We start from the raw sequence: 16,735 nt of genomic DNA on the forward strand, positions 1-16,735 counted from the left end.
TTGGCAGTGTTCTTTTACATAGGCTCCATTATTTTGAGCTTAAAAACTGCAAGGCATGTTCCACATCCCTGTTGAAGAAGACCAAAAAAAAAAAAAAAAGCAATTGTTCATTTACATAATTCTGAAATAGAAAAAAATATTAAAGGAAAACTGAATAAAGCCCAAAGAATGGGATTCTTCTTGTTACATAAACCAGTAAGTTAATCTACAAAAACTTTGAAGATGAAAAATATGTTGTAAAAATAAAAAATATCACCCAGAGTACATAAATTTTCCTCTATAATAAACCAGACAAACATTAAAATATTTTCAGTCTTACAAAAGGACAAAATTCTTAAAAAAAATGACTCAACACTGTTAAGGTTAGACTAAACATTAAGCCAATGCATTCGTTTGCACAACTTTTTTCAACATGACAATCGTCTGGTGTGTATGCGTAGGTATATGTGTGCACGTGAGGGGAATGGCACAAGAATACTAAGGGTGTCGCAGGACTTCACAAATAATTAAACAACAAAAAAAAAATCTACAAATACCAGGACACATCTCAAATATTGCAAGTCATATGCTACAGCTCTTGACATTAAAGAAAAGAAAAAGCCAACAGAATGAATTCAAGTACATTTGGATTAGGTCCCTTGTGAAGTACTGTTGTTTGCACTTTAGTTGCAATGAATATGGACAGACCTCCCCAAAACACACAGAAGTGAGCACACTGTCCCCAGCCCTGCTAAGTAAGTCTGAGTTGAGGTACGGTGATCTGTGATTTACTCAGTGTTGTGGATGCCCATACTTGAATGAAAAATGATGCTTGAAAAGCTACTTGGAAGCAAATGACATAAAATAATCTTTTCAAATGAAAAGTTAGCTTTGTGTAAAGGCAGTCTTTTTGGTATGGAATCCTATCGGGATGACAAGCCCTGTACTCCACCACAAATTCTGGTTGTTGTGGAGCTAACGATCAAGAAGCCTTTACGTTGTCCTGGTCATCATTCCGACCTGACATACCCTTTCCCGTGAGCCTCCATCCACCACCCAGAATAATCTATGGGTATCACACCCTGGCTGAAATGTACACTGCTTCTTCACAACTTTTGCTCTCTACTTAGCTTTGTTCTTCAAAAGGAGAAGCACTTCTCTCTCCGTGTTTCACATGTTCCTTTGAAAATACCAGCGAGTAAGATAACGTGCTGAAATATGCCTGCCGGAGTAGTTAAAGTCTGGTGACATCCCTGTGGTGCTGCAAGTCCCCTATGCTCTCATAGTCATTCTCTCCCGAAAGAGCAGAGTGGTTTGTGTGAGGCACAGACAAGGTCCTGTCTTCTTCTCGGCTCACAGACTGGATAGCTTCATAGTCAGGCTCCAGCTCCCCGTTTGGTCTGTCCACTGACTGAGGCACAGTGGTAGCATTTAGGGTGTTTTCAAAGTCCTTCACACTTGCATAGAGGCCACTGCAAACAGATGGGGACCTCTGAGACGTAATTTCTTGGATACAGGTGTAAGGAGAATCCAGTGCCTTGATGGCCTGTCCTGGCTTACTCACCGACGAGTACATGGCTGAGATCTAGGAAAAGGAAACATTTGCTGAGTGTTTTAAGCATGGCATAAAGCTTGTGTGCCAGTTTGTACCCCTTCCACCACAAGGATGTTGGTTATTTAAGAAAAGACAGGATCTCCTAAAAAAACCATATCCTTTCTTACAAATTTCTTACAAATCCTTTCTTTTCTAGCGTGCATTTCTAAATGGATTTTTGTTCAAAAAAGAATGCTTTATAAAAGAAGTTCATGAATGTAAAATTTCTTTGAACATAAATCCTGTGCAGGCAAATTAGACCCAGGACAAAAGGGAATCGCTTTGTAAGCAGGAGCTCTTGCAAGTTTTGCTATGGTCCTGGAGCCAGCTTGGGCTCAAGGTGGAGACAGGTGTCAAAGGGATGATCAAGTTTAGCTGCTACAATGTAGGAAAATGATGTTGTCTGATCCTTGAGGTTTTAAAAATTATTATTATTTTTAATGGTAGCTGCTACTTTTCTGTTTTTAGAGACAACCCAACAGGAGAGTAGTTGTTTGTTGTGTTCATAGGCAGGACCAAGGAGGCACCAAGTCACGTGAAGAAAACATGAAAAATCAGTGGACAAATTATGCACAACAGGAAATGGCAAATAGTCAGTGCCGATCTTGATACTTAAGACCTGTTCTTTTGACGAAACTTTGCCTACAAGGAGGAACTGCATCTCAGTGACTGCGTTGCAGAACTTCAGTCCAGAGACTGAAACCTCTCGGCTACTACAAACACAAGAGAGGGAGCTGGAGTCTCACTCCTCGCTCTAAAACTCCCCTCTGAGGAGGTGGAGTGCTTAAACAAGCGCGTGAAGAGTTGCAGGAGAAGCCTGTGTCCACGTGTCCATCTGCTCAGGGCTTGCCGGGGCTGGTGCCGAGCACAGGGAGCTGCTCTGACTCCCTCTCCCAGATAATATCCCTCAAACTGGGCAGTTGGATGAGATTCCCTGCACTGCTTCTCTGGGACCTAACATCGCAATTGCAGCATAGCTCTTCTGTTACATTGCAAGTCTTTCCCAGGCATACAAGGCCACTCTGGATTTGTACCAACCCCGCTAAAATAGTAGATTCGCATGAAAATATCCATTACCATTAAGCAACACTGAGTGGTGCAGATGAACCAGATCGCTTCTGTTAATTGTTAATTCTGTTTGTTGTTGTTGTGTGGTTTTTTAGTTTGTTTGTTTTTAGTAAAAAGAGATCTCCAATTGCAGATGGCAATACTTCTTACTTTTTACTTACTTCAGCCAACCAAACAAAAAATGGCTTTTCTGCTCATCCATACTTCAACCCCTTTCCAGCACTAAATTGCATGAAGTCAGTTCAAGGATCAATTTATTCATTAATGTCTGGGAGTGCTCCTCCTGGCAGAAAGCATTAGTTCACTCAGCTCGTTGCCAAGTTTCTGTTTACCTTTATGTCCGAAGAAAATATTTATAAATCGCATGGGTGTATTGCAGATGATCACAAGCAACCTTATTTCTGTTTAATTTTTCTGTCTTTGTTTCAATGTCCTCAATTTATTTGACTAACAGACATTTTAAAGAGCAGTTTATGTTCCAGTGCTTTTATTGTGCTTCCTTTTATTTCCCAGAGCCACAAACACTCTGCGTAGGGCAGATGGAACATGTTTCAAAGGGCTGCTGATTATTATGCTTAAGTAGAGCTCGTCATCCAAACCTAGGAAGCTGCCCTAACGATGAGCTAGTTGTGGCCTCCCGGTATTTTCTGACACCATTTTTTAACCTATTGGCCCGATACAGCCATATGCTAGAATACTACTGATTTTTGGCATGTGGCAGCACAAACTCTGTGCAGAGAAACTTTGGCCTTCATTTTCCCTTCAGACGAATTTCACCTTTTTAGATCTTGCTTAATCATGCAGAGCTTATGCTAATTTCTGCCTGAAAAAAGGTCTCTAGTCAGTTATTGGATTTTTGTGCAAGAAACCTACCTCATCTTCTGTAAGAGATGGATCTTCCTCTCGAGACTTGTAAGACATCGAACTAAGCCTCTATAAAAAAGAAAGAAAGAAAGAAAGAAAGAAAGAAAGAAAGAAAGAAAGAAAGAAAGAAAGAAAGAAAGAAAGAAAGAAAGAAAGAAAGAAAGAAAGAAAGAAAGAAAGAAAGAAAGAAAGAAAGAAAGAAAGAAAAAAGCTCATTACCAGTCAACAGTGTGAAACCTGTAATAAAACCCTCCCATTACAATCAATACATTATATTTTATGGTCATTGGCTCACTAGTTCCATTTTACACAGCTAATATCCCTAATAACCAGAGTACATCTCTTGAGATAACAGCCCTGAGGTTAGGAGAGCTTTTTAATGTATCTCTTCTTGTCCTGACCTGAAAAGGGTAAAAATAATGTAATGGTTAAAACAAACTCTGTTCTGCTGTATCCCTGCCTTTACACTTCTAATGAAGCAAGAAAGAGTCTGCAAAGGCTTTTGAACAATTAAAACTCAGCTGTTGTGACACACTAGTTGGCCTTCCACGTGATTTTCAGATATGGTTTCAGATGACAAAACAACAGTACTCAGCTGGCACCTTCCTGACGATTATGATCCTTCACTCAGTGGATCCTGGAGGTGCTGTGAGGGAGGTGCCGTGTCCTGCTCCCCCAGGAGATGCAGCAGCTGTGCAGAGGTGCCCAGCGCTGCCTCACAACTGCTCGGACCCTGACCACGGAGAAGACCTGCTGCAACCCACCTCGAGACGGGCAGCTCAACCCTCAAAGCCTCTGGCTGGGTCCAGTTCACGTATCAAAGTCACTAAAGGACGTAGGCCTTGGTGTGGTGTCATGTCTAACTTCCAGCATGCAAAGCGTCATATAGAAATCAGGTAATGAAACACTGGGGGAAAAGCATTTTGCTCTTACGAAAAACATCTTAGGACCTTCATGGCAAGGAAGACGCTGGTGTCTGATTCCTCGCCCCTGGGGCGAGAAGGCTTTGCGGGACCCCTGCTCCACAGTGATTCAGAGGGAACTGTTTGCAAGGGGCCCTATTTTGGAGTTTCATGCACATTCTCCACCTAAAATACTCCAGGCCTCCTACAATGCAGAACAAGGTGGAGAAGTAGAGCTATTTTTAGCACTGTTGATTGAATACCGCTTCCAGGCACATACTAGACACACAAGACTCTTTTTTTTTCCCCACAGAGGATGATTACAACAAATTCTTTCCTACTCCCATTTTTCTTGGTGTTTTTGCTTCTGGTAAATATCAAGCTTCAAACCCCTGGGGCACTTCCAATAAAGACCCTGACCCAAAGCACACAGAGGTCTGCCCACTGCTCCCGGGGGGCTTCCCTCATGTCTAACAACTCCCTTGCTTCTTTCTCACCATCTAGAGAATGTGCTCCTTAACCTGCAGTTTGTTTACTAACCAAAAAAAGAAAAGAAGGAAAAAAAAAGAAAAAGGAGAAGTTCAAATGTATTTTGGCCCTTTATTAGTTCTGCTTCACTGCAGCAGCTCAGTTTTGTTTTTCTTATTTGCAGGATACTTTCTATGTTCAGAAGTAAGTTACTAATTCCTTGCTCACACATTAAAAGAAATACGTATTTGCAAAATTCTGCAGTGACTTTCTCTCATCAGTGTGTCTATAAACATCACATGTCAGGACCCCTTCTACAGTTTCCCACCCAAGTACTGACAAATACCCCAGGGTGTTGGCAATCCTGTTCTCATTTCCCTAGGACTTAGCGTTCTTTCTTCTAAATGTGGAACTTTTGACACATCAATTTTGAAGGCTATCATCATCTTGGATACTGAAAAAAACCTTCCTCCTAAACATTTTGTACCTAGCAATGTTATAAATTATACCTGAAACCTCAACAGCAGCAATGCAAACAGCACGTGCCCTTATTTGCCTTCCACTTTCCTTTTGTTCCTCGATGGCACTTGATTTTTTGCTCTTTGGCTCAGCCGCTGCACCTGCCTCAGGCATCAGAACAAGAAGATCATTCTCTTCTGGTGCATTTATAAGAGATGCTTTGCCCATCCTCAGGCTGCGCAAGTCTGAAATCGGATGGCAGCAGCCAAATGTACACACAGAGAGCATTTCCACCAGTGCTCACTCTGGAAAGGCCTGGGTGAAAAAGGAGATCTGTAATTTCCCTTTTTAATTAAAAAGGAAGAACTAAAGAAACACTATTCTGCCTCTCCAGTTTTATGAGAAGAACTATGCCCAAGTTTTTCCAGGTGCTGGAGGCCTGTAAGAGGCATCATGCTGTTAAAGGTGCCTAGCTTCACCAAAACCTTCCAAAGGATTTGGCTGGGTCATGGCCAATAACCAATTTAGATAACTAATTTTAACCCAGTTATTTGATGCCTAGCTTTATCCTTTCCATGCTGTTATATACTGGAATGATCTCTGGCTTGGTCCACTTAGTGCTCTCCCAGATGAGTGTCCTTCAGGAATTGCCATGGGCTGGGGATCATCCTGGCTGCCCTAGTAAAGCAAAGCCTAACTGCAGTGAGAGACACTCGCACGACTGCAGCCTAACCTCTCTCTTCATCAAGGTCAGGGCAGAAGGTTGAAAACTCTGGGAGATGGATGTCGAATTAAGCAAGGCAGCCAAGTAGCCTCACAAGAGAGGAAGCAAAACCAGACACCTACGGAGTCTGTTGAACTAAAAGAGTTATCAATGTAACATACATTTCCATCAACGTCTTGGTTTTGGTTGCCACATCGGAAAAAACAGGCATTGCTGTGCATTGTTTGAAGCAGCAAAACAGAGGGGAAAATTATCATCATCACAACAGAAAAACAATCCCGTAACCACGTTCCCACACAATGCCAGCAATAATGACATTTATATATTCCATCAATTACCATTTCCAACTCTGCAGCAGCTGTAGCTCTGAAGGACAGCACAGGCGCTCGCTTCGATGCATAATGCATGTACTGAGGAGCGAATGCGGGAACGCTCTGATGCTGCCCAAGCTCTAACTCGGGATGGCTTTAGCTCTGAATAAATTTTAATTAGACAAACACCTTTTTCTTCTGGCACTTAGGGGACTGCATGTGTCATCTCTTGATTAATCCTTCAAAACCTGAACCATCTGAATCAATGCCCACTCCTTGCAGTTACTGACACTATACACGGTATGTTGGGGAGCTACAGAACAGCAAATGCTTTTCCTTTGTATTGTTGCCCGGGAAATACAATGATTTTCTGCAAGGCTTTTCACACCTGGTAGGAAAAATGTCACTGTTATAGCACGCTGTTTCTCTAGAAGTTTAATTAGAAATTACATATGGCTGGAATTTGGAAGGAGGGAGTGTTGGTGGATTATTGTTGACAATCACGTCTTAATTTTTTACTTAATGAGCTTGTTATTTGTACGAATATGCACTGAAAAGTCCAGATAAGCCATTTTTATATTATGAGTAGTCTTCAGTTTTTTTTTCATTTTGATTCTATTGTGCTTTAGAGTTTAAATGGTTAATCAGTTATTTAACAAGGTATTTTTCTGCCCTTTGCCTGGATCACTGAAATACTTCAAATAAGAGAGCAACCACAATCAGGCAGCAATACCTCAGCTCTGCTATGATTTTTCAGGTAAATGTTTACCTTAAGATGCCACATCACATCTTAAGAATTTTTAGAATATTTTCATCAGTACCTAATGTTATTTGACATCTCAGACACCAAAATTATACTAGCCTGCTAAAATCACAGTTCTTTCATTCACAATTAATAACAAGCTACTTAAACTAGTTCTGAAAAATGCAGACTCAACACTTTATGAAAACTCTGGCCAATGATCTGAAAGCATCTTTAAAATTAATTCTGGTGAAAAACTAAAAACAGGAAAATAACTTGTTGAAAATGTCATCATTCATCATTTCAAGAACACCACTAACTTATCCCAAGGCTGGCAGAAAGAATACGCTGCTGAGGAAACATAACTTTTGGCCATGATTTCAGCAGGTAGAAATTTATTACGCTGTTTACATGGGACATACGGAATTTGACAAAAATAAAAGCTGACAGTTGCAATCTCTCTTTCTGTCCCTCTCTCCCAACGGAGACGGACGAGGCAAGTGGCTTTAAGCAGATGCCTCACACACGGCTAAGCCTAAGTGGCCCAAGAAAGGAGGCACACCTAAAGTTAGGGCATCCTCCAAGAATGCCCCCCTCTCCTTTCTGTAAAAGGGGGAGCCATTCTGAACAAGATATAAATGTTAACAGGGGTACTGGATACCTATTGTAATAGCTGCCACAGGTAGAATACTATCAAATAAAGAACCAGAGGCTTCCTGTTCAATTTCTGGATAATATTTGGGAAAAGCCTTATAAAGCACATACTGCGATGATCCAAAATATAGGTTGCAATAGAATGAATACATGCCTATAATGTGAAGGCTATACCGTACATTTTAATATTTCCATATTTTACAGTCTTGTATCACCTTGAGTATTTTTGTTTGTTTCCTTGGCATTTTTTTGTTATTAAAAAAAAAATCCTCTCCCGTCCATATATTCTTTATCATTATCTGCCTGTTTGACAAGGACAAGTATTTGCAGTATTTACCTTCTCTGGTTTACTTGCTCCTTCTGTCACTTCTTCTTCCACTTCTTTCTCTTGCACATTCTCATTTTCATCAAGAAGCTTCATGGGTACTGGAGGGGGAAGCTCATCCTCTACATCTGGTGTGTTGTCAAGAGGGCTTTCTGAATTAGCACTTTGCCGACTTTTTTTGTTTCGGTCAACAGATGCATATTCTGCTGATTCAATTCTGCACTCAGGAATCTGATCCTGATCTTCAGAAATTGTCAGTGAAGCCTTTGATTTGCTGTTACAACTCCCTTCCATGCTGGCTACTGCTCCAACATCTTTGATTTCCTTCACAGTTTCATACAAGCAGTCTTCGACTATGTTCTCTTGAGAGGAGCTGTCTTTCAAGACTTCGTAAGGCCCTTCCATTCCAAGACCTTGATCATTTTCTGCATTTCTAGCTGAGATGATGGTTTCCATGGTATTGTTAGGGGGAATACTGGGTAGTTCCCGGCTCTGGTGACATTTTATAGACTTTCCAAGGCTATCCTGTTGATCTAGCAGATCAGAGACAGATGTTTGTACTTCTTCATAAGGCTGGATACAGGCAGTTGTACTGTCCTCTGAGAGTACTGGAGAAAATGATAAAGAAATATTTTAAACAATTGCCTAACTAAGAAAGGTGAGTGTGATTTGGTACTCTCTACATCATTTTGGTTTTGTGTTTCATCGGAAAGGATAAATGATACTTAATGCATGGAAACGTCTAGTGGTCATCATGCTTTTTGTTTATCAAAAGGTTTCAGCCACAAAGATTTCTGCACTCTACTGTTAAAATATCTTTCTTTCAGCATCTTAAATACTTTGTGCACCCCCACATCACATTACACAGCAACGGCATCGACAGTATGAGCCGGGGATGGGTGGGTAGGTGTAGGTGTGCATGGATGTTCTGCTGGCTTATGCTTGGCTATATTGAATTCTGACAGACTGCTCAGTAGTCTCAGATGGGCGACACCGGAGGGAGGCCTTGTACCAAATGCCTGTAATAAAAGCCTTGTGAGATTTTCCTCCTTCCATTTCCCTGCCCTTTGCAATCAAAAGGGAAGGCATTCCTGCTTGCTCCTCACCTTGTTTAACACACTGGCCAAATTCTCGTTTGGATCACCCCTCGCCCAGCCCTGCTGCCTCCCTGCACACCACACCAGAAGCTCCTGGCTGGAAGGCTATGCTGTACTTCTCTTAGTCTCGCAGCACATAATGTAGGTTGACAACCTACTAACGAGCCAGCCATATGCACAAGATAGAAGACTAGACTTCAGAAAGTAGTGTTAGGCAGAACATGTTTTTTAAGTCCCAGAAGTGGGTCACATGTCACTGTCACTAGAGGGTGTTAGGGACTGAGATCTACGGGACTTCTCATCTTAGAATACACACAAATGACATTTGCCTGCATTCAGGGATGTATACATGGGCACACACAAGCACGTTTCAGGTGGTATATGGTATGTAACTTTACATGACAGCATTTCTTTGAAAAATCACTTCTGACGAGCTTTACTTTTCTTAGTACAGTTCCTAGGGCACTCTCTCAGCAAAATCAACCCATTCTTCCATTTCCATCAGTGTGTTTGATATGATGACATAAAGTGTAGCTGAAGCAATCAGTACCCTTGATTTGGTGAGCGTCACGGATGTTGCTTTGTCCTGTGCTCAGGGCACAGGGACTCAGGCAGCGCCCACAGTGAGCTGCACCCTGACAGCAAAATTCTTTGTGGAACTGGAGGCCTGAGACAGTAATTGCTGTCTGGATGGGAGACGAGAGGAGAGCAAAAGGAAAATATCCTTCTTCATTCACTTGGTTCCTGCATACAACTGGGGAGGAATAGGTGGAATAGGAAGACATGTCCACTGTGTCCTGACTGGGACTGAAGATGTCCTAGTCACTACCCCGGATGGCTGCAGACTTCCTGAGGAACATCAGGAACTGGCCTGGAGAAGCTGGAACATGTTTTCCCCTTCTGGTGCTTTCTCTCAGGGGTTTCTGTGCTATGCAGAGTACTGTCACAGACCCCAGAGAGCACCCACTCTGTTCAGCCTGGGGGGATAAGCAGAAGTAATGAGAGCTCACATTTCCATGTTCCTGTGGTTATGGGTAGTGACACAGAACGGGTTGGTGTAAATAAGGGGTTGGCGTAGATAAGGGGTTGGCATAGATAAACACAATGGTGCCACGTTGGGTAAAGGAAAAAAACCCAACATTTGATGGTGCTGCTTCCATAGCCCTGCCCCTGCTCAAAAGGCTGGCAGAAATAAAAAAAGGAAAAAACCCAACGAACTATTAACAAAAAGAACACATGAAGTATAAATTAAAAAATTAAAGCATGTTGGTTCCTGTTATTCAGAAGGGTTGTTATGCAGAGTGAAAACTTAGTAACATCAGACAATCTGAAAACTGCTGCTTGACAGCACACCTTTTAGTAGCAGCTTTGGCAGCTGCATGTGTGGTGATTCGTGGCAAAGAGAAATGCTGCCCTGCTGCGGGGCACTGCTCTGCGTGACTCCCTCGGTGAGCCACACACACCTACATATGCAACAAGCCAATGGATGGGAACAGCGATTAGCTGCAAAAACAAAGTCTGAAAATTCCCTTGGATACTTGTTTCTGAGGGGTGAAGACTGAAGAGCTTATCTCCAGCTGCACAGTGAGCTGAGGAGGTAGGAGATGAGGAGCGCAGCCCCCGGTGTTGGTGCCTAGTGTGGAGACAACAGTCGGCTCCCGGCGGCTCTGAGCTGAGACCGTGTTTATTTTTAGGTGCAGCTGAGTAAAATATTTTCCAATGATACTTCACTGTGAATCATTTTGAGTGTTCAGCAAAACAAAGACTAAGGAAAAAAAAGAAGCCTATTTATGTTGCCTTGTTTTCTAAAATACAAAAATACACAGCGTCACGCAGCATAGGACTATGTTCCAAAGCTGTAGTCCCTGGAGGAGGACCTGAAATATTTCCACAGCCTCCAGGAGTGAAGCTCCAAGGTAGCTGGATGAAGTTTGGGAAGGCAGCAGCATTTGCCTGATGGCCTGGCCTCCCTGCAGGTGTGGCTTGGTGGCCCAGAGGAGGACCCCAGCACCTTCCCAGTGTTGGCTGGTGTGGAGGACCAGGAGTCAGGGTGCAGGGCTGTGCCAGGGCATGCCCAGCAAGGAAGCGCAGATGCAGCCTAAAATCCCAACATCTCCATGGGATGGGCTTCTGCCTTCCCAGCAAGGTAAATGCACTCACCACATTTCTTAATTGAACATAAGTTTTGTGTGAATTATGTTCTCCACCATCAACGTGCAGCTGCGGTGGGAGCTGTGGGCAAGGGGACGGCGCCGCTCGCCCACCCGCCCGCAGGGGCTGCGCTACTCACCCTCACCATTGCTGAGCACCCCGTTCTGGTCGCTGCTTGGGGGGGGCTCTGTGGCTGAACTTGTGATGGAGTGGCTGAACACCTCCTTATCGGAAGGCTGCAACACAAATTAGTAAGATCTCATCACTGCTGGATCAGAACAAATGTTTGCCTAAGTAGATCACGCGACAAATTTCATTCTGATCTCAGAACCCTGACTCACAGCTGGGACTATGCTGACTATGCTGAAAGATTTAGGTGCCTGTGTTTATAGATGTTTAAACAAACAAATACAAGTATGTCCAGAGTGATCTCCCTTCCAACTTTTATGGTAACAGAAATCACCATGGCTTTAACCTGTGAGAAGGGAGCAGCTGACAAACAGGTACACCGCACTTGCGCTGCAAACAGAGTGAAAGAAAAGCAGGAGATCTGGAGTGAAAATGGTGACAGAAAGAACATTGAGAAAATGCAGATTATTGGGGTCTACATGAGTTCTCCTCGTTTTCCTCTTGTGCAACATTTAACATTTCCCTTGCTCAACCATCTCCAAACTCCTGAGCTATTTTCCAACCTGCAGTATTTTGCAAGGAGCTTGGTGCAAGCCAGCCACAAGCTGCCAGAAATAAATACTCACCACATTCATCAGATTTTCATGATCTCCATTCTGATGTTTGGCCTTCTTTTCCCTTAATGAAAAAGATGTATGAACTGTTACTACAGATTATACTAATATACAAATGTCAGTCATTAATAGATCTTACACACCTGAAGGGAGCAGAACCGGGATTCACAAAAATATTGAAAAAGGAATAGCTGAAAATTTATTACAGGGACTAATATGGCCTCTGTGTAAGGTCACCAACAAGGTAGGGCAGTGATGAACATATCTGAAGATATACAAAAAACATACAACCCTTCTTCTTGTTCAGTGTAAGATTGCAGTAAGGAGTAACTGATGATAATCAAAATATTATTACCTTCAATTTAAACATATCTGAAATGATCGCAGATACATGAGATACATGTTTTGGTGACAGACTACCTTAATCTGTGTCAGTAAAATGAGTTTATCCTATAAAGAGGTAGAAAAGGGCCACAAAATCCAGCCTTCTTCCACTCAGGATGCTGATTATAATTAATAATAAGCATAAGCCTACAGATTTCATAGCAGCAGAGGCCTTAAGCTTAATTTTAAAACCAATCCTACTTCACAGGACTCAAAGTAAGGATCATGTTTCCAGATTCTACCATTTTGGAAATACAACTCTTATTCTGAAATATCATAATAAAACATGAGCTTAAAATGATAATAGAATCATGGAATGGTTTGGATTGGAAGGGACCTTAAAGATCATCTAGTCCTAACCCCCCTGCCATGGGCAGGGACACCTTCCACTAGACCAGACTGCTCAAAGCCCCATCCTTGAACAGTCCCACGGATGGGGCATCCACAGCTTCTCTGGGTAACCTGTTCCAGTGTCTCACACCACCCTCACAATAAAGAATTTCTTTCTAATATCTAATCTAAAACCACCCTCAGTTGAAAACTGCTACCCCTTGTCGTATCCCTCCACTCCCAGATAAGAGTCCGTCCCCATCTTTCCTGTAGGCCTACTTTTAGTACTAGAAGGCCACTAAAAGGTCTTCCCAGATGAAAGTGCAAGTAAAAAGCTGAGAAAATATTGACAATAGAAAATCCGTGCTTCTTCTGAAGTCTGCAATGCACTGTACTTCCCACATTGAAGTGAAATAAGAAAATGGAGCAAGTTAAGTCTGCATCAATGCCGAGCATGGTTAAAGTTTACTAATACTTAATATCCTCTCTGGAATTTTTCTGACTGACATTTTAGAAAGAGTAGATTTTATTCTGTTTTCCATGTCCTCAATCATTTTTGAAGACTAAGCTAGGAAGAAATTTTACATAATTGCATTTATGCGTTAACAACCTGCCCTACAGAATGACCTGAAATAAAAGATACTGTGTCCAGACTAGCAACACAAGAATTTATTGAAGAGCATCACCGGTTTCTGACAATATATGTCTGTAACTGCAAAGACATACTCAGAGGTTTGATTCTGTCTTAAAAACATATTTATAGACATGTTTCAAGGGCTGGAGTGTTACAAGACAAAACATGGTACCTAACTGCAATGTTTGTTGTGGGCTTAAGGATTTTTCAAATAGGTTTTATGCTTTTAAATTAATTTTTAAAAAGCCCTAAACATATTTCTACTATTTTTGTTCAGGTATCAGAGGAAACTGTGAGGAATAAGACACTGAAATGTCATCTAACAGCTTACAGTGCAACAGAAGCATTTCTCCTGAATCACATGAAATTATGCTTTTTAGGGTTTCAACCAACTTCTGGGGTCTGGTCTTGTGCATGACTGTTTTTTGCAGCGTGGGCATTAAAGAAATCCTGCTGGAAAACAGGGTCTTCCAACAGACACAAATTATGTCAATGTAGGGTATTTTATGGCTGCACAGATTCCTCAGGGCTCTCTGTGCTGAAAGAATGTGCTCCTATAGGCATGAGGGTCCAAAACAAAGATTTTGCTGCTACACTGAGTTACGGATAGAGGTTTTTACTCTCATACACTTGGTTTATAAAACTATGCTGGCAAAACGTAGTGATACGGACCAAAACAGCCCCTCTCCTCATGGTGAAGGGTCTGAGGTGTTGGAAGGGTGTCCTGGATTGAGCGCAGGCTGCCCAGCTCCCCTGTGCCATCAGCGGGGCTCAGCTTACCTGTCATGAAGGGGCCTTGAAACGTGAATAAACAAAGTCAGTAGAAGTGCCTGTATTGGTAAAACTGAACCCTCTTATGGAGAAGAAAATAAGGATCAGCTACAAGTACAAGACATTAATTAGTATCACTGATTCTTATTCATTTCGGCTTGAATGTCAGGATCAATTCCCTAGTCTTCAGGAATGGCCAAAGCAAAGTTGAGATACATCAAAATTATTTTCCTTTCCTTTTTATCTATACTTTTTTGGTCTTGTTTGGCCAACCTAATTTTCTCAGTTTCCCATCAGTGGTGTGATCTGCCAAGTGTCTGCCTGAGCTCTAGGCTTCAGCTTAGGAGAAAGCACCTAGCAAACACAAGTGTTTTTCCTTCACAGCAAAAGAAAAAAAGAGAATTTAGACTTCGGAATGAATAGAACTGTTCAAATACAGGTTTGCTTTGAAAACAGATTTTGTACCTTTTTTTTTTTTTTTAAATTTCTGTACCTAAGTCCTCAGTATTTCTTCCTAACTAGTTATTCATGAAGCTATTTCAGTCCCTGCACTTTTTGACTCAAGAACTGCTACTGCCCCTAAGCTCCTGAGCCTTACCTGTTGCAGCTGGAGCAGAGGAAGATGAGGAAGGTGAGGAACAAGAGTGTTGTCACGGCTGCCAAACTTCCCCACAGGATCACGTGGACCTCTCCACTGCCTAAGAAACCACCCTCTGGCCCCATGGTCTCAGCAGGAGCTGCCGTCACTTGGGGATGAAGAGGTTATTCCTTGGAGAAGGCCGGCATCTGTGCTGCGTGCACCTTCTGTTTCTGCAGAAAGAAAAACACCATTATAGGTTAATGTAAATTTTGAAAATAATGAATCTGACAGCTAGAAATCTGACAGGACAGATTTTCAAATCCAGATCTTACAAAAAACCAGTTTTGAGTATAAGCCAGTCAGCCGAAGATATTTTTAGCTACGTTCCTGATGGCGACATAGAACAAACCTTGTCAAATATTAACGAACGCTGTTACCTATCTATAATCTCAACACGAATCAAAGGTAGTCCAGTATCTCTGTAATCGTATTTTGAGGCAAAAGTTTATAAAGCCACTTTGAGGGACAGAATAGTCTCCTTTGCAGTGGTATTTGTTAACTTCATTGAAAAGTGAGCTTTCAAAACCAACTACAACTTCTGCAAAGTTGACAAGCCAAAAAGAGAGGTGCAGCAGGCATTCATCTCCTTCCCTCTCAGCATCTCCTACCTGCACGTGATTCAGTGCTTGAGGTACAGTGACACGTAAGTGAGGTCAGCCTTTGAAAGGAATAGAGTGAACACCTTTCTCACAGCAGATCAGATCTAATCTTATTTCTATGTGAAATGCTTCTTTTCTTAATAGTATGTCTGGAGAGTAATAATCCTGAACTTTCTTTTTTTGTTTCTCCCTCCTGAGTCTAAGAAAACAACTAATGAGAAAAATAGAGAGTGGTTTTTAAGAACTTGGATAAACACAACTTTTGCTACAGCACAGCAGCCCCTGGAGAAACATCCTGGTGAAATGGCATTTATGCTATAGAAGTTTCGGTATACAATATATTCTAAAAATTTTATACACGTTTTTAATGTAATACATTGTTGACATCGCAAAATTAAAAAGTTGTCTTTCATTGTGCACTGCAGAAGATATACATTTCCCCATAATTTAGGAACGGGTTATGCAAAGTCTACTTACAGGCTTCCAGCCATACCTCAAGATTGATAAACACTGAAATAGACCACAATGCTGAAGAAATGAGCAGTATTTTTTTGGGAATTAAAAAGTAGCACAAACATAAGGCTGAAGTCTAAAGTCACTAGGATTTACTTTAATCTTTTGCATACATTTTCATATATATATTTTATATATGGAATATGTAAACTTTTTTTTCTTTTCAGCAGAAGCGCACTTTGTAGTAGCAATTCAATTAGATACTAATATCATATCTGTATCAAAAAACACCATGTCATCATTTTGTTATTAAAATCTCACAAGAAAAAAGATTAATTTCCAGAAAAAGGCCATTCACAGCAAAGGAAATCTGGTGAGTGAGCAGAAGAAACTTGTAACGACTAAGCTATGTGACTGGGTAGCTCTTGCAAGTAATCAAGTAACAATTCTGTTCCTGCATAAAATGGGCTTATTGGTTTCTACCATGCAGGATCAGACTTCTGGACACCTTCTAAGAAGAGCCTTTTTTTTTTTTTCTTTTAGACATTAATGGCATTTCAACAACTTGAAATGGGAAGAAACAAACAAAAGACAGTAAAAGTTGCTGATCCTTGAAAGACAAACTTCAAAGTGTAGTTTAATATTTCTAGTTTGGCCACATTATAAGAAAGTCAGATAATCTGTAACTCCTCCAAACCCCCATAAATCCCCAGGATGGGAAGAGTAGGTGTCGCACACCTTGCCAAAGCACAGAGATGTCTCACTGGTGGCCTTGAGCACCAACACCAAAGAGCCACCACTCTTTGGGGATGACAGCTGCTGTGCAATCTGCCTCTGTGGGTA

At 41.6% G+C, this 16,735-nt stretch overlaps 1 protein-coding gene across 1 annotated transcript; it reads right to left on the minus strand.

The window, feature by feature from the left end:
- Positions 1-285: 285 nt before the first annotated feature.
- PAG1 (phosphoprotein membrane anchor with glycosphingolipid microdomains 1) lies at positions 286-14,992 on the minus strand. The gene is made up of 6 exons (XM_065629420.1): positions 14,799-14,992; positions 12,094-12,145; positions 11,478-11,574; positions 8,103-8,698; positions 3,515-3,574; positions 286-1,564 (listed from the first exon to the last, which is right to left on the minus strand). Exons 1-6 carry the CDS (start codon positions 14,921-14,923, stop codon positions 1,214-1,216), a joined length of 1,281 nt encoding a protein of 426 aa, XP_065485492.1. The 5' UTR covers positions 14,924-14,992; the 3' UTR covers positions 286-1,213.
- Positions 14,993-16,735: the final 1,743 nt, after the last annotated feature.

This window comes from Caloenas nicobarica, chromosome 2 (genome assembly GCF_036013445.1).
Source record: "Caloenas nicobarica isolate bCalNic1 chromosome 2, bCalNic1.hap1, whole genome shotgun sequence".
NCBI classification, from domain to species: domain Eukaryota; kingdom Metazoa; phylum Chordata; class Aves; order Columbiformes; family Columbidae; genus Caloenas; species Caloenas nicobarica.